We start from the raw sequence: 19,084 nt of genomic DNA, 5'->3' as shown, positions 1-19,084 counted from the left end.
TGTGCATCTGAGTGGCAAATCCAAGGCAAAACCTCCCATTCATAAATAGCCAATAACCCCCCCCCCCATGCAGAGTTTTGAGAATCTGGATGGGGAAAATGTGCATGTAGAGTACACATCCCAAAAAGAGAGTACAAATGAATCAAACATGGCTTCGTCCCCCAGGCCCCGACGTTGTCGTCCTCGCCGCCGCCCGGGCTCCTTTCTTCCCCGGCCGGCGTGCCGTCCGCCCGTCCTCAGCGCCTCGGCCTCCTCCGCCAGCCAAAACCAGCGCGAAAAATCCCGCCCGCTGATTGGGTGGCGCCACCAGCCCTCGAGCGCTGTGTGCAAAACCCGGCCGTGCTGTGAGGGGAGGGAAAGTGGGGAGGAGGAGGGCACTTTCCAGAGCCGCGCTCAAGGGGCCAGAGAGCTGCATGCGGCTCGCGAGCCGCAGTTTGCCGACCACTGAATTAGGGCAATATGTTAATCTGGCAGTTACTAGCATAAAGGGTACAACCTTGATTTCATTGAAGTTGATGAGGCAGCTGCCAATAAGTTTAATAAAGCTGGATTGTACCTTGCAAGTGTTGCATCCAGAATCACCACAGAAAGCAGTAGTTGGCTAATGAGCTAATAGTTTTTTAAAAAGTTGCACACAATGTAATTTATTCAAACCCTTTAAACAGGTACATTTTTAACCAAAATGGAATGCTTGATAAAATTCCAGTGCTATCTCGCTCTGAGAGAGAAGGGCATCTGAAGAGTGGGTGTTTCTGTGCTTCGCGAGGCAGGAATCCAAAAGACTTCCACTTCCTGTCTCCTGAGGGAAACACCCCTCTGCCGCTCAGTTTAAAAACTTTCCGAGCAAGAAGACTCAAAAAACATTAAACAGGAAGGAAGTGACATATAAAACAACACAGAGAACATGTGTAACCTGAACTGGGAATAAAACTGACACTTGTGTTGGAAGACCTAAGAAGCAGCAATTCTCCAACTATGGAAATTTTCAGTAGAGCCCAGTTTCTAAACTTTAACTAACTGCTGAAACCTTATTAGTGGAAATAGGTATCTGAATCTCCGGGAGGGGCAGATGCCCTTCGTATCTCAGAGCAGAAAGAGCCTTCACTGTGAGTATCCAAGGCTCTTTCTCGCTCTGAGAGAGAAGGGTGTCTGAAGAGTGGGACATATCAGAGCTGTCCCCTGCCCAGGTGGAATTAAATGTCCTGTAAAATGCTTTGGAGGACCGGCCTACCAAAGGCTGCGTCCACCGAAGCGTAAAGGTTCAGCTTATAATGTCTCACGAACGTGGAGATTGAGGATAGTGTTCTGTCCTGCAGAAATGGGTCCTTTTGACCAGTTGCCTCTGAAACAGTGTAAAGCTTTAGTAGTCCATATCAGCGATATTCTTGAATACTGCAAATGGTGTCTTAACAAGTTTGACAGTCAAACTTACTGTGTATGCATGCGCCAAGCAGGTGTGAGTTTTCACCCAGTTTGTTTGGTTGACATCAAATGTCTACTCTGGGGATTTTCGAAACTGTGCAAGCGCAGAATGTTCCAAACAGATTGGCAGAGGTGGATCTACTGTGAAACTAATGAAGCTGAAGCTTCAGGGCCCCTAATCCCGGAGGGGCCCCCTGAAGCAACTTTTTTTAATGAGTGAATTTCTCAACAAAATCGATGGAGTTTTTTAGTGATACAATCATAAGCAAATGGGTTGAAGTACTTAAAATTGACTTTAGAATATGTTCTAATACCCATTTCATATTGCCTGAAAACGTCCCTGTAATTGGTCGAATTTCAAAATTTTCTTGGGTGCTTGCAGTGCTCGAACCCCCAGCTGTAAGGGCTTACTGAGCTCACCAGAATCTATTCACAGCCTACAATTTGGCAGCTGGGTCCTCAGATCCTTCGCTGGTGCATGGCTTAATAGTTCTGTGGTTTTATTTAATCACTGTATGGCTCATTTTCAAGGACTCCACCCCACCCCCCTGTTCTCCACCATTTCGGCCTTTGGACCTTTTTGGATGTTGCCCTATTGTTGCTGGTTACGAAGGGGCCCCCATAACAGTTCAAGCTTCAGGGCCCCAAAAATGTAGGTCCGCCACTGCAGATTGGTAGCAGTTGACTAAGGACTACTTAGATGAACATTGAAGAGTAGGATAAAAAAAAACAGCATTCACTTATGTCAGACTTAACTATTTATGGCTGCAGCCACAAGGCAAGCCACCATTTCCCTTTTAAGAAATGTCAGACATCACATTTACCCTTACAAGTGTGCAATGAAAAGGGAGCGAGTGTTTTTTTTAACTGGGACTTCAGAGATTGTCCCAAGAGCTCGTTGGAATGTTAGTGTGAAATAGCAATTACCATTTCTTTAAAAGCCCTCTAGTGGTACAGCTATATGAAAAACTGATTGTGCTGTACTACTCTGTTAGGAAGGAATAAAGTGAAGCAAGCTGCTGAAGAGCCATGAATGTGTCAACAAATGGTCCATTACACAATTGGCTAGTGGAAAACAAGATGTGAGCCAAACCCGCTGGTGTTGGAGCATCTCAGCTTTTCCCTCCTGATGAGCCTGTTCGATACAGCCATGTTGGAACAGATCTTTAACACTGCCTTATATTGGATCAGGTCAATAGTCCATCCGTCTTGGTAATGTTCACTCCAACTGAAGCATAACTTGAAGCCAAGAACCCCTTAGGCCTTCAAGTAGGCATCTTTCTCCCTGATATTTTAACTTGAAAATGCTGGAGCCCAAACCTGGGCCACAGGATTAACTATACTCATTATCATTGGGTTCCCTGGCAGAGACAACCCCAGAGATGGGAAGGAATCTTAACTTAGAAATAAGTCTTTGTTTTGCTTTACCACTAAAGACTTGTCCATACATATCAGATTGTGTGTTCTATTACAAAAAGTTAACTATTGTTTCAGGAGTCTTTCCACCACGTCATCGCTGGGTAAAGAAGCTGATGTTTCAAAAGAGCTTGGACTTGACAGGAGTTCTTGCAAAGTTGATCTTCTAAAACTTCAAGGATTTTGGTGTGATACTCCAGCAAAACAAGTAGGCCTGACAATGCAGTTTCTTTGTGCAGGTCAACTGCTTCTGCACTGATCAAGTCATTTGATTCTCCAGTGGATTTACAGAACTTTCCCAGTGGGGCTTATGGTCCTCAGCTGATGTGGTTCAGGACTTGACTTCTTCTCTTGAGGTGCCGTTTTCGGATTTTTATGATCCATTTCACACTCAGTTTAGCAAAATCAGCTGCTTTAAATAAAGCCAAGAAGATGCCACAGAGCAGAGCTATCATGTTCCAGGGATTTGCCGTGACAATCTGTGGAAACAAAACAACTTGTGATTTTTAAGCTACTAAATATAATGTAATGTAAATATTTTCCATAGTTGTATGCTTTCAGACCTTTGCTCCAGAGTCATCTGACAGTTTACCTGCTTCATACAGGAGCCTTCTCACATAAGAGTTCTCTTCCTCCCATCCTTAACTCCCCACCCCCACTGATTTTAGTCCCACTTGCCCAAATGAAAAGATCTTACACCAGGGGCAAGGGAGATGGGAATAAGTGGTTCTCCGGAAGATCAGCTGTGGCAGCTAGTCTTGTTCACACTCCCAGTGTAAAAACTGTTTAACAAATCTAAAAACTCCACATTGGGGGAAATGGACAATTGTCACAGGTCCACAGAGCTCTGGTTTTTTTTCACATGGTCAAAGCTGCTTCAGCTACCATGCACACATTCCCAAACACATACTATGGAATGAAATACGCACGTGCATCCTTGTTCTGGAAAAGTGTGCGAATCCTGGTTTCTGCCCACCCAGGGAAGGAAGAGCAGAGTTAAGCCTTGATGCAGGAAGCAAGACTGTCTGTGACTTTCAGATTTTTCTTTAAGGTCTCAAGAAAAGTTGTTTCCTAGCCTGCTAGTGAAGATCTTTTAACCAGAGTTGCAAAGCACTGAACCAGGAGCAAGATATGCACTCACTGCTGAAGCTCATGGTACAGGACTAAAATTATTTTAATGTTTTTTGGCCTATTTTAATGTTTGGACAAAAACAAGCATATAAATTGACAGAGATGTGCATCTGGAAATTAAGTAATCCAAATATTAATTCCCTTTTGATATGGTTAATCTTATTGCTAAAAGTTTAGAAACTTTGGAAAGGACTGGTCTGGTGCCTTGGCTGCACAAGGTGAGAGCAGCAAAAGTCAAGAGGGGCTCTGTAAATAAACTGACACAGGGATGTCTTCCAACCAGAAGAACTGGCAGATGTTCCAGCTGAAGGATGTCCCACCAGGCATTTCTGTGCAAGGCCTTTGCACTTTTAATTGCTCACTGCATTGGCTCTGTTGGCTCGAGGATGGCATTGATTTTGTTTGTGAGAAAGAGGATGGGTTGCTTACTTGCTATTTCATTTTCTGCTGTGGTGTTTTGCCTGCTTGCCAATGTTTTCCTTGTACACTCTGAATATCGTTGCTGCTGGTTAGGGCAGACCATACACCACGCCCTCTGCGAGGAACAGTGCTTGCAGGGAAGAAAAGCAAGTGTTTTGGTTGTACTTTCTAGCAGGCTGCTGCAGCCTCATTTGGGTGGGGTTAGGAAATAGAGGTGAACAAGTCAGAGGAATCCCATCTCTCCCCTGCCATCGCGGCTCCAGGCCCCACCTTAAGCCCAGAGGCGACAGCAACAGTGACAGTGCTTGGGAACCACTCTGAACCTAAACCAGCATCCAGGGTTCTCCGCTGTGGCAGCCGGGCCCAGAGCAGCTCCAAGAGTGTTCTGCTACAGCGACCGGGCCCAGAACCTCTCCTGGTGTCTACTGCCATGGCCGAGCTCGGAGCCTCTCCTAGCATCCACTGCTGCTGTGGGCTGGGCACAGAGTCATTCCTAGCATCTGCCACCACAGCAGCCAGGCCTGGAGCGGCTCCCGATGTCCTTTGTCATGGCGGCCAGGCCCGAAGTGGGTCCCTGCAGCGGTGGCCACTGCCAGCTCAACTGGTAAGTGCACTGTGCATGCACAGACAAAAGAACTCCAAAATTTTGAAAACCTAAAAATTGCAGTTGGAAGAAATCTGGGTTCTCTTAGCATTGCAATACACCTGTCTCATAAGTATGTTCAAGATCACAACACTGAACTCAGTTTTTCTCAAAAAGAAACCAAGACTACACATGGCTTTTGTAGTCATGCAGACAGAAGCAGTAGTCAGATTTTTCTTCCGAAATGTATAGCTGGCTTTCCCACAAAACTCCAGATGTGGCAAGTTTTCAGAAGCTGTGTTGCCTCTGGCTCCTATAGGAAATTAAAGGGTGCTTCTGCCAGAAAGATGGCCTTTTTTGCTACTGATACTACACTGTGGGTGGTTGGTGACTTCATTGAAAGCATCATAGGAAGGCCAAAAGCAGAAGGAGCTGGAGAAGGCAGCTCTAGCAGACATTAAAAAGGCTTCCTTTGTGTTATCTCCTTTCTCCCTTCCCACATACACACACCAGTTTACAAGGAAAGTGTTCTCCTCTTCCCATTTTTTGGATTTCCAGAATCTCAACCCATTCTTCTTCTCAAAGGAATAATATTTGCTTTAGGGGGTTAGGTGAGGAAAGGAAAAATGGTTCTGCTCAGAAGAGCTATTTGTATGGCAGAAGCACATTTGTGAGCAAATCCCCACTTTGAATGACATGGTCCTAGTCTGTATAAATGCTCAGACTCATTCCTAATGACATTTTTTCCAGTTACCTATATAACATTTTCTACAACTTTTATCATTACGGGGATTAGAATATAAAAACTCAGATATGGTATCTACAAGTAGCCATGGTGGTTGGAAGTTACTGTGTTTTTAAAAGATCCCCACAAAAAACACACACGTGATCCAAGTCTACTCACATCTTGAACTTCCTGGATAAAAGGATCTTTCCATTCAAATACCACAAAAAACAGTTGGTCGCCCCCTGCTTCCTTCCTCCGTTCAATGTAGTTAACCACGCTAATCTAACAGGGTGAGAAGATTTTGCCATTATTTGCACCAGTTTCAGAGTATACGTTGCTTCTAAGGGGTTAGGACTTACATACATCGTGACTACCTGTAAAACCCTCTTTATTAAAAGCTCTCTGCTGGGGGAGGGGTGAAATAAGAAACTGCGGGGGAAGGCATTCTTGCCCCTACCCTGCTTCATTATTGCCTCAAATCAAACAGGGCATCTTGTAGGAGGAACAGTGATAAGGTGTGCACACATTCAGTTTGGAAAAAATTGTGAAGGCAAGGAACAGGATTCCTAGTGCCCCATCTATAAACTTCTTTTGGAGGGAGGGAAAGGGGTGGGGCAGGGGGTGACTTATTTTGAGCTTAAAGTCTAGTTCTACCCCAAGCAAAGGAAAGCAGTCATGGCCTCTTTTTTCTTGTCTTCTTCCCCTGCCCCCCTTGTGTGTAGTGGCTGCTGTGAAGAGGGGTCTAGAATGTGCTGTACTCTAGGCCTGAACGGCAGGCAGGCCAAGGAACAAGAGGAAGGATGGTTGAAGGGTGCTGTTAAAGATGCAGAACACCACTCCAGGTTGTCATCTGGTAAACCTGCCTCACCTAGGGACAATGAGTTTAGCAGAGGTAAATATTTCACACTTGAAAGAAGGTGTCCATCTTTATCTCTTACGCTTGGACAAAATTGGTTCAACTTGATCACACTAGCTATATGTCACATCTTTATTGCTTTTTTCCTGGTACTAGATAACTTTTTCAATTATAGGCTCATCACCGATCTTACTTGATCCTGCCACCAAGAAAATGGCATTATACCTATAATACAAAACCTGATTTGGGGGCACTGAAGTGCGGTGGATCCTTCTATATTCTTTTCTGGACTCTTATTTTGGGACGACTTTCTCATCTCAAGCATTCTTGGCCTCTAACGTTCCATACATGGTAGCTACTTCTAGAAAGAAGGATGTAGGTAGGGGGAGAGGTCCCTCCCAAGGACCAATTGTTCCTTCTAAATAAGCTACAGCTGTAGACTGAAGCATGCGTGGCTTCTAAAGCAGGCAATGTGCACTCAAGCACACAAAATGAATGGTTTCCTGCTGCTCACAGCTGCCGAATGCCACTAACTTGGCAGAAGCTTCATTTCCAAATGTCAAGCTGAGTAACAATTAGCTTTATTTTTTTCGCTCTGTCATTGTCAGCACTGCTATGACCTACAGGCTTTCACCTCCAGCATGAAAAGGACCTACGTCTACAAAACATTTAGGATAGCATGTGGTGATGATTTGCCATGGACTTCTGAGGGGTGGTAGGAGGCTCTGGAACCGAGGAGTCCCAAGATCTGTGTCAGGTGGCCCCGCATCCCCAGTTCAGGGCTTGCGAACTCATACACAGTTCCCAAGAAACAAATCAAACCACCAATCCCACCCCCAAAGTCTCTGAGATGGTCTTCTCTGCAATATGCCCCTTTACTCACTAGCCACCGGCCCAAACAGCAGAGGTTTTCTTGGGCTTTGACATCCAAGCCTCAGGTACTTGCTCTGTCTCACATATGATGCTTAATATTAGGACACTAGCAAAATTCACTAAACCAGTAACTAAGCGCAAAGGTCTCTGTCTGTGGGAGAGGAGGTTTAGCAATCCCATTTTACGCAGGCGTCTATTACTATGGCTCTGTGTAACTGGCAGGATGGTCAGGGTTTAATAGGCTTAATATTCCTTAATGGCTGAAAATCTCTTTCTGGGTTTTGGCATGCCACAACCTGAACAAGAAAGGCAAAGAAACGTCAGCCGCAATTTGTACTTACAGCTCTGTGTTTTTGCTGGAGTTGGCTAAAGCAGGTAGAGCTGCCTGTCATGGGAATCTGATGTAGACTTAGTTTGAGACCTTTAAAGGGATGTGTTTTTATATTTATATATAAGCAGATGACGAAGACATTGTTAACCTCCTGTTCTCTCTCATTCAAGGGCAACTACACTTTGTAGCACTGGCAATGTACTTCTTCCTGCTCAGAGAAGTGAACTGTGTATACAATGGAGGGGGAGAGAGAGAGAGAGAATGCAGAATCATGAAACCACTAAAGTTGGGCTTAGGGTTGCCAGCCACCAGGTGGGACCTGAAAATCTCCCAGAATTACAACTGATCTCCAGACTACAGAGACAAATTCCTCTGGAGGAAATGGCTACTTTGGAGGGTGGGCTCTGTGGCACTATATCCTGCTGAGGCCCCTTCTTTCACCTTTCACTCCCCAGGCTCCACCCTCAAATCTCCAGGAATTTCTCTGTGTGGAGTTGGCACTCTTAGTTGTTCTATACCCTTTGTCCAACCTGATAAGCCTTTAGACCTGTTTCCCTTAGCAAAGCTCGGCTGCAGGAAAGGCACCCCCTGGATTGGTGAACAGCGACAGATATCCTTGTTGCCCAACACAGCTGAGAAGCCGCATTAGGCCTTTTTACCTCCTGTCTGAATTCAACCGTCTCCCTGCCATCTTCTTCTTTTGTTTTCACCAAAGACATTTTGACCCAGGTTCGAAAACCACCAGAGAATTTCCAGCTGGAGTAGGAGCTCTCACACCTCTTCATGAATTCTGACTGGTTATGACTGCAGTGAGGCATGGGAAAAGTCGTCATCATTTATTAAATACAGTCAATGACCAGCATAACAATTGCAATAATACAATACAATTACCCTAACATTCATCGGGCTGTCTCTTGTGCCAGAAGCGATCTTCTTATTTAGATAGCATTGCAACAGAGCTTTGCCACTGTGTATGAGACAGCGATATTCTTATCTTCAAGTAGAAAATTTGCCATTGAAGTGCTAGCATATCTAAAAGAACTACTCATGAAACCTGGCCAGCAAAGGTAGAATTAGATGAATCCTAACATCCCTGTTAAAATTCACAGTTCCATAATATATGTGCAATTGACTCAATCTCATCTGCGAAGGGAAAAGTCAAATACACTTTGCTACGCAGGATTCATTACCTTAATGTGGGGGGGAACCACTGCAAGATTTCACAGGCCTGAGTTTCCACAAAGTATTTGCTTGTTTGTCTCCTTCACAGCAATGACCACAAAAGGACCTCGAGGGGGGCTTGAATATGGATGACTAAATTACTCCCCCAGAACCTTCCCAGATCAAAAAAATAGGGGGACATCACAGCTTAGTTGAAGTAGTACCCAAAATACTTGGTGGGACACTCCGAAGAACAGTCCCTCTGTATTCATCAGCGCTCAAAGGGAGAGACTGCCAATTATGATGAATAATTCCGTTCCATATTTTTAATTGCTGGATTAAATGGCAAGCTCTTGCCCAAGCTCTGGTCTCCAAGAGCAAGTTTCTCAAAAATAGAATAATGTGTCTACACAGTATGTCTAATCCAATATTTGAATTTAAAACCTTTGATATCATAATGAAGAATGAGGTGTGTGTGTGTGTGTGTACACACATTGCCTGTTTTTCTCTAAAGAATAGCTTTGTGGTGCAAAGCTGGCCACTACTCAAGCTCTGTTTAAAAATAGGCTGAATACTGTTTTCATGCAAGTTGATAGGGAGAGGGAGGTTACAATAGCCCCAGGGCACTGTTAACCTCCTTAACGTGCGCATGAATTTGATCTCAGTTCTCTATTAGTCAGCATTCCACAACTTCACTTTCAGTTAACACTCACCAATACGCTATATGGTCATCTCAAGAACTGGGAAACTCTGATTTCCTCAGGGACAATTACATGAGGTTCTAGGCAGCCATCTTGGTTCAAAAAAACAAACAAAAAAGAACAACTCACCAAAAACAAAAGCCATGCAATTACAACTGATCTCCAGACTAGAGAGATTAGTTCCCCTGGAGGAAATGGCTGCTCTGGATGGTGGGCGCTATGGCATTATAGCCCACTGAGGCCCCTTCCTGCAACCTCATTTGTAAAACAAGAGTTCTCCAGAACTCTTCATGAGGATTGTGGTGAAAGAACCGTGGAGGACACCCTCTACGATGTGATGAGAAAGACCTGAGACCCTGGAGAGCCACTGCCAGTCTGAGTAGACTGCCCTGACTTTGATGGACCAAGATTCTGATTCAGTGTAAGGCAGCTTCATGTGTACACACACACATACCTCATTCTTCATTATGTGGCCAGAAGTATGCACCAAACCTGCATAATTTTACATAATTTTAGAGGGGCCGTGGCTCAGTGGTAGAGCATCTGCTTGGCATGCAGAAGGTCCCAGGTTCAATCCCCGGCATCTCCAGTTAAAGGGACTAGGCAAGGAGGTGATGTGAAAGACCTCTGCCTGAGACCCTGGAGAGCTGCTGCCAGTCTGAGTAGACAATATTGACTTTGATGGACCAAGCGTCTGGTTTAGTATAAGGCAGCTTCATGTGTTCAAGTGTAGATTGCTAGCTTATGATAATTAACCATCCATTTATCTTTTTAAGACCTCTAATCTAAAAAATAAAACTGACTGCCATCTTTTTAAAAAATGAGCTTTGCTTGGTATAATATCATAGCTTAGAAGTATGGATGTTTCTTGTTCAAACTGCAGTTCAGTTATGACATCCAAGGACATCCAAGTAGCATCATGGAGGTGGATATACTGCCTCAACTTAGCTGATTGAATAAAGAGTGCCGAGATGATAACGTACCTAAAGTTCTCTGAGTACCTACATTATTCTTAGCTTTGTAATACACCACCTTTTGTAATTTGCTACATGAGGCCCACTCTGAAATTTTGCTTTAAAAAAATATTAAGTGGGAATCAATAAGGGTCCAAATGAACATTCCCCGCAAATAAACCAAATCAAATTGACATGATATTGATCTGAGTGTTCCTCGAGGGTGACTAGAAGCTATTTTCTATTACCACAGTTCGTTCTGATGCATCTGAAACTGGGAGGAGACATTTAGGTTGCCTTAGATATCAAGCTACCTTATACTGAGCTAGCGTGCTGGTCTTTCTGGCCCCATATTTTATACCCTGCGAATGTCTCTCCCTCAGGCTGCCCACCACTCAAGAGTGGATCTGGAAATGTATGTACTCTTGGCCTTTGCTCTAACACTGACTTACAAGTCCCCCTTGCTATTAAGGACTGTACCAGAAATTAACCCCTGCAGATACATTTTTGAGCAAAATTGTAACCAAATGCACCAACAACAGGAAAGTAGTGTTGCAGCTTTCAAACTTATTCCACAACACATGAACTAAATTTCCCATTCTTCCAAGGCAGACACCATAACCCCTGTGACTGGCCTTTCTGAGAAATGTATATAGTTTCCATTGCTAAGTAATGAACCAGTGCCTGGTCACCAACAACGTGACCCAGTTCTCAGACTATGCCAGCCCATCAATATCCTGGTGCTAGAGGGGATGAGAGTTTGCTTCCAGCTGTAGGGAATTCCTCCTTACTGAAAGGCCCACCAAGCTGAGCCATGAATCCTTTCCTACCTCTCCTCTGCCCTCCTACTTGGAAGACTCAAAAAGAAAGCAGATTACACACTGTAGAAGTTAGTGGTAACTGTGCGTGTATGCACAAGGGCAGGCCTCTTGTCTTGGAAGGGATTCCGCTACAGGCCACTTGCCAGGGAAATAGGGGATGCTGCAGATCTCTTGACCACAAAAGCATGGAACGGTTCCTGCTTACTCAGAGTGGAATAATAGTCCCAGGGAACAGAATCTGTGCTCTGGGACTGGAATGACAGCCCCCAGAGTGGAATGACGGTGCACTTTGGGGGCTGTCAATCCAGTGCCAGAGTAGTCTATCTGGGCCAAGTGACTTTAATGGAAAATCCATTCCACATTTTCTTTGCAACTGTATTTGTGCTGTAATATATTTAAATGGAGCCCATGCCAGTCAATTGGCAGTCCTGGCGCCCATGATCTTCAATGGGCCTTTCAAACTTCTCCAATTGTTTCCAGTGGGCAATCCTGTCATTCCTTTTAGTATGTTCCTTTGCAGACTACAGCCAATTACAAAGCAGCGTTTTCAAGGGGCAGGGAAGCTTACTCCTGATACTCCAGGTCTTTCTTCAGAGCAAACAACCACCGTGCATAGGATTTTGAGAATTCAGATCAGAAAAGTGTGGGTCGAGGGAGTGTCGAACCCAAGGTAAAATTCCCATGCATAAAAGACCATTAAAATATCACCAACAACTGAATTATAGTTGTGCACTATTAAAAAAAATCTGGAAAGATTCTTTTACAATATTACTGCCAAGTGGAAATTTTGAATTTCCACAGAAGTGACTTACCGTATGTGAGGAAGCTTCTGATGGAAATGTGATTAAGCAGGAATGAAAGCTTCCATCGACTACATTTGCAAGAGCTTTTAGCTCCATTACCAGCCTGGCCAGCCTCTTAATCGTTTTGAAAAGCCTTTCCATACAGGCTAATTATAGGTTACCACAGCAGCCAATGTGAAAACCCCCCAAAAGACAACATGTGGATTCTGAAGTATGATTCACAGCAAGCTTAATTTATATGGAAAGCTTCTAAGCAGCAGATTGCCCAGAATTCACTTAGATGCAGCATTTTACTCAGAATGCTTAGTTAAAGGTTCTTTTTGCAGCCTAACGAAAGGTACTGCATGCTGCTTTTGTTTCCTAGAGGGATAGAATTTCTACATGCACACACACACAAATGCTGCTTACTTATTATGGTGCAAATGGACAAGCACATCAAAGGATTGCTTCCCAGCCCTCCTCCAGTTATGATCCAAAGGCAGCTGCTAACCACATGGCTGGTTACACTAGGTCAGTGTTAAATGGAATCCTGGGGAACAAAGGGCATTTCCTTGCCACCGGCTTTAAATGGCTTAATACCATTTCTTCTCCCCAAGATACTCCTGGAATAGTAGGGAGGGAGGGAGGGACTGGATATCCCTAGCACAAAATTTTCAACACTGTCACCAAACTATAATTCCTAAGATTTTTAGGGACATCACAACAGCTAAACTGGAATAAAAGAATATCCCGCTGTAGATGCACCCGAGGAGGGACAATAATCCAGGTGTTTGCAGTTGAACAATCCCTGCTGTGCCACACGGGCTGACTCCACAAAACCCAGCCCCACTCTCCCTCTGAAACAGCACGCAAGAAACAGCACGCAACAAGCGTGGCTCGCAGGCCGCAGATCAACATATTGGAGATGCCAACGCAAGGTTTCATGGTTTTGGACCAATAAAATGTCATTTTGTGTAGGAAATGTGTGAATCAGAGATATATATTTCAGTTTATCATCGATTCAGCAAGGTACAGCCATGTGCACACAGATTACACAACTACAGCTGTGCAACCCCATCTGCACTGCAATGCTCACTGGGTCCTGGTGAATTGGCAAGATGCATCTTGATGTAGCCGGGAATGGAGACCCACAAGCACCAGCTGTGCACAGCTGGAACAAAGCCTTTGTGTTTTTATTGGATAGAAAACATGACTATACCTGTTGAGGAATTCTTGGTAAGAGGAAAAGAGAAGGTAGTCTATTGCACTGAAATCCTGGTCCGTCTCATTTAGGTGGAACTGCATGAACACCAGTTCTCGTTTCTTCACTTCACGAGGCCCTTGGACAATCACAGCATGTTTCTATGAGCACGAGGAGCACAGAAGACACATGCGAAGAGTTCACAAAAGGAAGCCAAAAGTCAGCTTATCACTAGATCAAGTCAGGGAAAAGACATTTTCTTGGGTCTAAAATAAACATAACCCACTCCCCCATATACCTAAACAGCTCTGAGTCCAGTCTCGGTCGGGAAGAGCGGGGTATTAAATTGAAACTATACATAAATAAATAATAATAAAAATGCAGTGTCATTTCCTGTTAAATTCAATACAAAAAGGGTGTCAGTTGTCAGTCTTTTCACATAACCAGGGTGTAGGAATTTGTGACACTCCAAGCAAAAGGACTAATAGGCAAATCAAACTGCCACTGAAGGGAAGGAATCAAGCTTTCCAAGTTCAGCCTGAATCCACCAAAACCTGCAGTCTGAACAGAGTCCACAGTGGGGCGGACAAATCACATACTGCAAGGAGCAACGGTGCTATTGAGCCATCCTCACTTCACTTCAAATGTTTAGTCTCTCTCCAGCCTAAGATTCCATTGCCGTAACCTCCTAGGCTCTAACCACAGGTAATGGTGCCAGACCTTTGTCTTTAAACGTGGGCCCATCCCATTGCTATGAGAAGTGAGGAGGGGGGGGAGGGGCAGTAACTTAAAAAGCTACAGGATTGAGTGTGAGATGCCTGTGGTTCTCATGCCTGTGGTTCTCCCTCCCAACCCCAATACTATGTCTCCCAGCCAGGCTCTGCTCCAGTATTAGAGCTCATGTAGGAAATATTAAGAGTGGTAGGCAATGGGGGAAGCCCCCCCCCCCACATTTCTGCCTGTGGGCCCCTTTCATTCTCCTTTTTACATGCAATTTGGGCAGACTTGCATTTAAACTTGTGGGTTTGTCACCCTCATGCGCAGTATTCTTCAGCCTCAATATTAGGCAAATGTAGACATCATTAAGTAGATTTCCCTTATGCATCAGCAAAGGACTTTTTTCCACTTCTATTTTATTTACCTAAAGTATTAACTGACCATGATCAACTCGCTAAGGTGTTTCAAACATCTTGGCAAAGAACAAAAACAAAGCTGAGAAAGTTTCATAGCAGTGGAACATCAACGGTGTCTTTGGAGTTTGGTTGTTCACTTGAATTATTACCTTGGTTCGATTAGTAAAGGGATCAGTGTAGTTGACTCTTTGAATAGTGCATTCAATTTCTCCTGGCTGACCCGGGTTGATCAGAGGCAAAATATAATCATAGTAATGATGCTTACAGGTCAGCAGTTCAGCCTTGCCTGGGTAAAGGGCAATGCCTGTAGTGGGGATAAACAATGGAAGGCAAACATTACATATTTCTCATAAACTGGGTTAGCCACAGGCCTTCACAAACATCACACACACAACATGACTAAAAATGCAGTCAACTTTATACAGTATGTGCTATGAATTTCTGAACAGGCAGAAGCTAGAATTGGGGACTTCTAGGTGCCAAAGCTACGCTGGTCAAGAACTTTGGGACAGGACACATTGGTCAATAATACAACACATGTTTTCCGCATAGATCTCCAAAATTCAGCCTCTGTCATTTCAAGGTCAGGAAACTCTGCTCACTGCCATGACTTTGACTCAAGGGACTTGGGACCTCTAACGGAATTTTCAGCACCACTACAAAACTCTCAGGGTTCCTTGGGGAAAGCAACAACTGGTTTACAGGGACAGTGTTTAAGTGTCCTCACACGCAGCATAAACCCTGCAACCCAACATAATACCAATCTGAGTAATGCTAATCCCAAACAATAGACGATGTCAATCTGCTGACATTTAAAGATAAGTTCCAGACTGTCTGGTTTTCCCTAAAACATGCAATTTAGCTCCCCGTCTTACCAGGAGCATCATAAGAAGGCACCTCCTTGTAAGAGACGGACATCACAGGGTGCTTGAGCTTTTCTCGGAAGTCAGTGATGGTTTGGTAGACTAGGAAAACAGCTACAGCCATGAGCAGAAGATAAATGAAGAGGAGAATGACTGAGAAGACATTCTTCAGGCAGGACTTGCTGAAACGCACTGAACCGCTGTTGCTGTCTAGGAATAAAACAAGTATCCGAGTCAGAATTTCAAGATGTCCCATGTTTAAAACGTGAAAACCATCATGGTGAGTTGTCATCCTGCTTTCATCTTTAAAACTCTTTAGAAAAGCTTCTCAAGATGAATGCTTTGTGGGTGGCCTTGAATTGTAAAGATTTCTTTTCCTGCTGGTTGTTTTAATGTTGTTGCTTTTAGGATTATATTTTTGTAGTGTTTTTGTTGTTGTTACCCACCTTGGGCCCCAGTTGTCTGGGAGAAAGGCAAACTTTAAATGTTGAAAATGAATAAAAAGAAAAATATGCATTGCAAACAGGGCACAGATTAGCCCATTAGAGGGGCAGTCTGACTTCTGTGCCCAAGTGCTGCCAGTCTGTAGAAGTTCTTGTGGCCAATGCGATGATTGATGGGCAAACCCAGGTCATTTTAAGGGCATTTGGTCACAACCAGTCTATCACAGCCAGAACGCATCTCAACAGCGGCTGTGCCATACCTCATTATGAACCATTCTGCAATCTGCTCCTTCCTGCAACTGGCACTGTTATTCTTTCATGTCTACTATCTTTTGGCCTCATAGAGGTGACATTATCTTGTTTGTCTCTTGTCAAGAAAAACAACAACATCGGGGCCCAGGGCACTCATTTAATCACATTTCTGATCACTTGAGAACCTTCAAATCAGCAGTCTTCACCTGGAAGGATAGTTGACCTGGTGTCTTCTCCATCCACTTCTTCTGTTCCTTCCACTAGGCCAGAAGCTACTTGCTCCATATCTTCATTCAGCTTCAAATTAAAAAAAAATACAGAGCCGTCACTGAGCGGCAGAGTGAACGCAGTATTGCTCTTACATTCATCCAACTTTGGTTGGTTGCTTGGTAAAGGACCTTGGGGCAGGTAATACTCCGATCCAATGACATATGGTTACATGGATGCTACTTGAAACAGCCTCCATGTCAGGCTGCTCTGAAGAGTAGCATTTTGCCAGATGTACCCCTCCCCATTATGTGGGGAGTCTCCAGCCACTGCTAACCACCAACCATACCTAGCAGCAATATAAAGACTCTCCCATCAACAAGAGAGATCCCTCTAGTGAACTACTCTACAGGTTATCGATGTTGTGTAGAGAAGTTACCACAAGGAGTGAGATTAAGTAGCTTCCACATGATCACACTTCCAGACCAATCTTCAGCCTCTTTGGGAATTTATTGAAGGACTGCCTTCTTCTGAATCAAAACGCCCATTTGTTGAGGTCCTGCTCAGAGTTCCGCCAGTCAGGGATAGGGTCTCTTACACTACACTGCTGTTATGCAGTGGGAAGGCCTCCCCAAATACATCCACATGGCACCAACCTGAATATCTTTTAGTGCCAAATGAAAGCGGGGTTATTTACTAGCACTATTTGTGGGCTTGAGCTATGCATAATATTTAATAATCCTGATTAAAGTTTGGGAGGTCATTCATTAGCTATAATTGTTTTATCTTTTACATAAATCTCACTGGATAGAAACCGTTATATAAATTTAAAAAAAAAAACATAAAAAAAAACCAGACAGAAAAAAATGATGCAGCTAATTATTGCCCTGTCTCTATCTGCCCTTCCTAGCCAAACCGATTGAGAGAGCAGCAACAGACCAAATCCAGGTCTTCTTGGATAACTCTTAGACCCTTTTTCAGGCTGGTTTCAGACCATACTATGGGATGGAAACAGTTCTGCTGGCTGTAGTCGATGACCTCCGTCTAAATGTCAACAAAGGCCAAGCCTCCTTGTTGTTCCTACTGGACCTGACTTGCCTTTGACACAGCAGACCCGGCCATCTGGTTGAGGCATCTGGAGGCAGAAGTAGGAGTTGTGCATTGGACTGGTTCAAATAATTCCTCATGGACCAGACCCAAAGAATTGCCATTGGAGACCAGTTATTGTCAGTGTAGGACCTATCCTGTGGGGTCCCACAGAATACAATACTATCCCCCATGCTCTTCACTCTTTATGTAAAGCCCTTAGGCCAAATCATTCATAATTTTGGGGTTGATGTCCTCCATATGCAGAGGATACACAGCTATATATCCTTATCCAAATCTCCTAGTGATAAGATGGAGGTCCTAAACCACTACCTGGCTGCTGTGGTTTAATGGCTAAGGGTGAACAAATTGAAACTATACCCTGGAAAAACAGAAGTAATGCTGGCTGGGAAGGTGGAGGTCTTGAAGGGCATTATGCTCCCCACTTTCAATAAGGTTCAGTTGACCCTTGCTGACTCAGTTAAGAGCATCAGGGGTTATACTGGACCCAACATTATTGCTGAAGGAACAAGTTAATGCAGTTGCAAAAAAGGCTTTCTGTTAGCCTAGCTGGAAAAATGGCCCCTTACCGTGAGAAGGCTAATCTGGCCACCTGGATCCACACCACGGTGACATCGAGATAGACTACTGTAATGTACTGTACATTGGCCTCCCCTCAAATTCAATTCAGAAACTCCCACTGGTGCAGAATGCCATAGCTCAGCTATTATCTGGAGCTAGATGGAGCACACATATTTCTTCCATTTTACACTCGCTCCACTGGGTGGCCATCTGTTAACGGGCTGAATTTAAAGTATTGGCTATCACATACAAAGCCCTTCATGGCCTTGCGCCCTCATATCTGCGAGACCATCTCTCCCCCTATGCTCCGCCTCAACAGCTTTGCTCATCCGACCAGGGCTTTCTGCAGGTGCCAACCTGCAAATGGGCAAATATCAGCAACTGCCCGTACGTGGGCCTTCTCCGTTGCGGCCCCCACCTTTTGGAATGGCCTGCCTGATGTCAGGAAGGCTTCCACTCTCGTGGGCTTTCTGCAAACTACGCAAAACTGACTTATTCAAGAGGGCAATAGGGTAGCATAGTACAAAATGCTTCACAAAGGTACTCGGATACATGATTAGAGACTGTGGTTTATACTGCTGTGTACAGTTTGCTGTAAGTTGGATCCTGTTATGTCATTTTGCATAATTTAATTAGCCATTCTAACACTTATCCTCTGCTTCATTTCTGTTTTTTTTTAAACGTCTGGTTGCTTCTACAACTCAAATCCTAATTCACCGTTTATTGAATGTCCCATCTTGTTGACTGTATGGACTCACTTGGATAATCCACCCAGTGAAAAAGGCAAACTATAACTACCATAAATAAAAATAATAAATAAATATTTTTGATACAGGAATAATAGCGACAAAAGAAAAGGCTGCCTGCTACCTGATTGTCTGGGATGGCATTATTGTTTATTTTAACATGAGATTAAAATCCCTTGAACCTAGAATATGGAAAGGCAACAGAATCAGCTGCTACCACCAAGCAAAGCCCATTCAGTTCTGCACCTGGCAATTAACAAAGAAAGGGTTGATTCTTCCAAATCAGAAAGCTTTGGGGCAACAGCAACGAAAATGGAAGAGAAGATGGGAGTTTGGTGCCCTGTCTAGGAAGGCTTGGCTAACTTCATGAGGCTAGCAAAGCGCTTCTATTAGG

At 44.1% G+C, this 19,084-nt stretch overlaps 1 protein-coding gene across 1 annotated transcript; it reads right to left on the bottom strand.

The window, feature by feature from the left end:
* Positions 1-3,103: 3,103 nt before the first annotated feature.
* PACC1 (proton activated chloride channel 1) lies at positions 3,104-16,386 on the bottom strand. The gene is made up of 7 exons (XM_056853076.1): positions 16,276-16,386; positions 15,387-15,584; positions 14,661-14,815; positions 13,397-13,539; positions 8,419-8,563; positions 5,877-5,981; positions 3,104-3,317 (listed from the first exon to the last, which is right to left on the bottom strand). Exons 1-7 carry the CDS (start codon positions 16,352-16,354, stop codon positions 3,156-3,158), a joined length of 987 nt encoding a protein of 328 aa, XP_056709054.1. The 5' UTR covers positions 16,355-16,386; the 3' UTR covers positions 3,104-3,155.
* Positions 16,387-19,084: the final 2,698 nt, after the last annotated feature.

Source organism: Euleptes europaea, chromosome 7 (genome assembly GCF_029931775.1).
Source record: "Euleptes europaea isolate rEulEur1 chromosome 7, rEulEur1.hap1, whole genome shotgun sequence".
NCBI classification, from domain to species: domain Eukaryota; kingdom Metazoa; phylum Chordata; class Lepidosauria; order Squamata; family Sphaerodactylidae; genus Euleptes; species Euleptes europaea.
The sequence above is the reverse complement of the archived record's forward strand: the minus strand, read 5'-3'. Positions and strand labels throughout refer to the sequence as shown.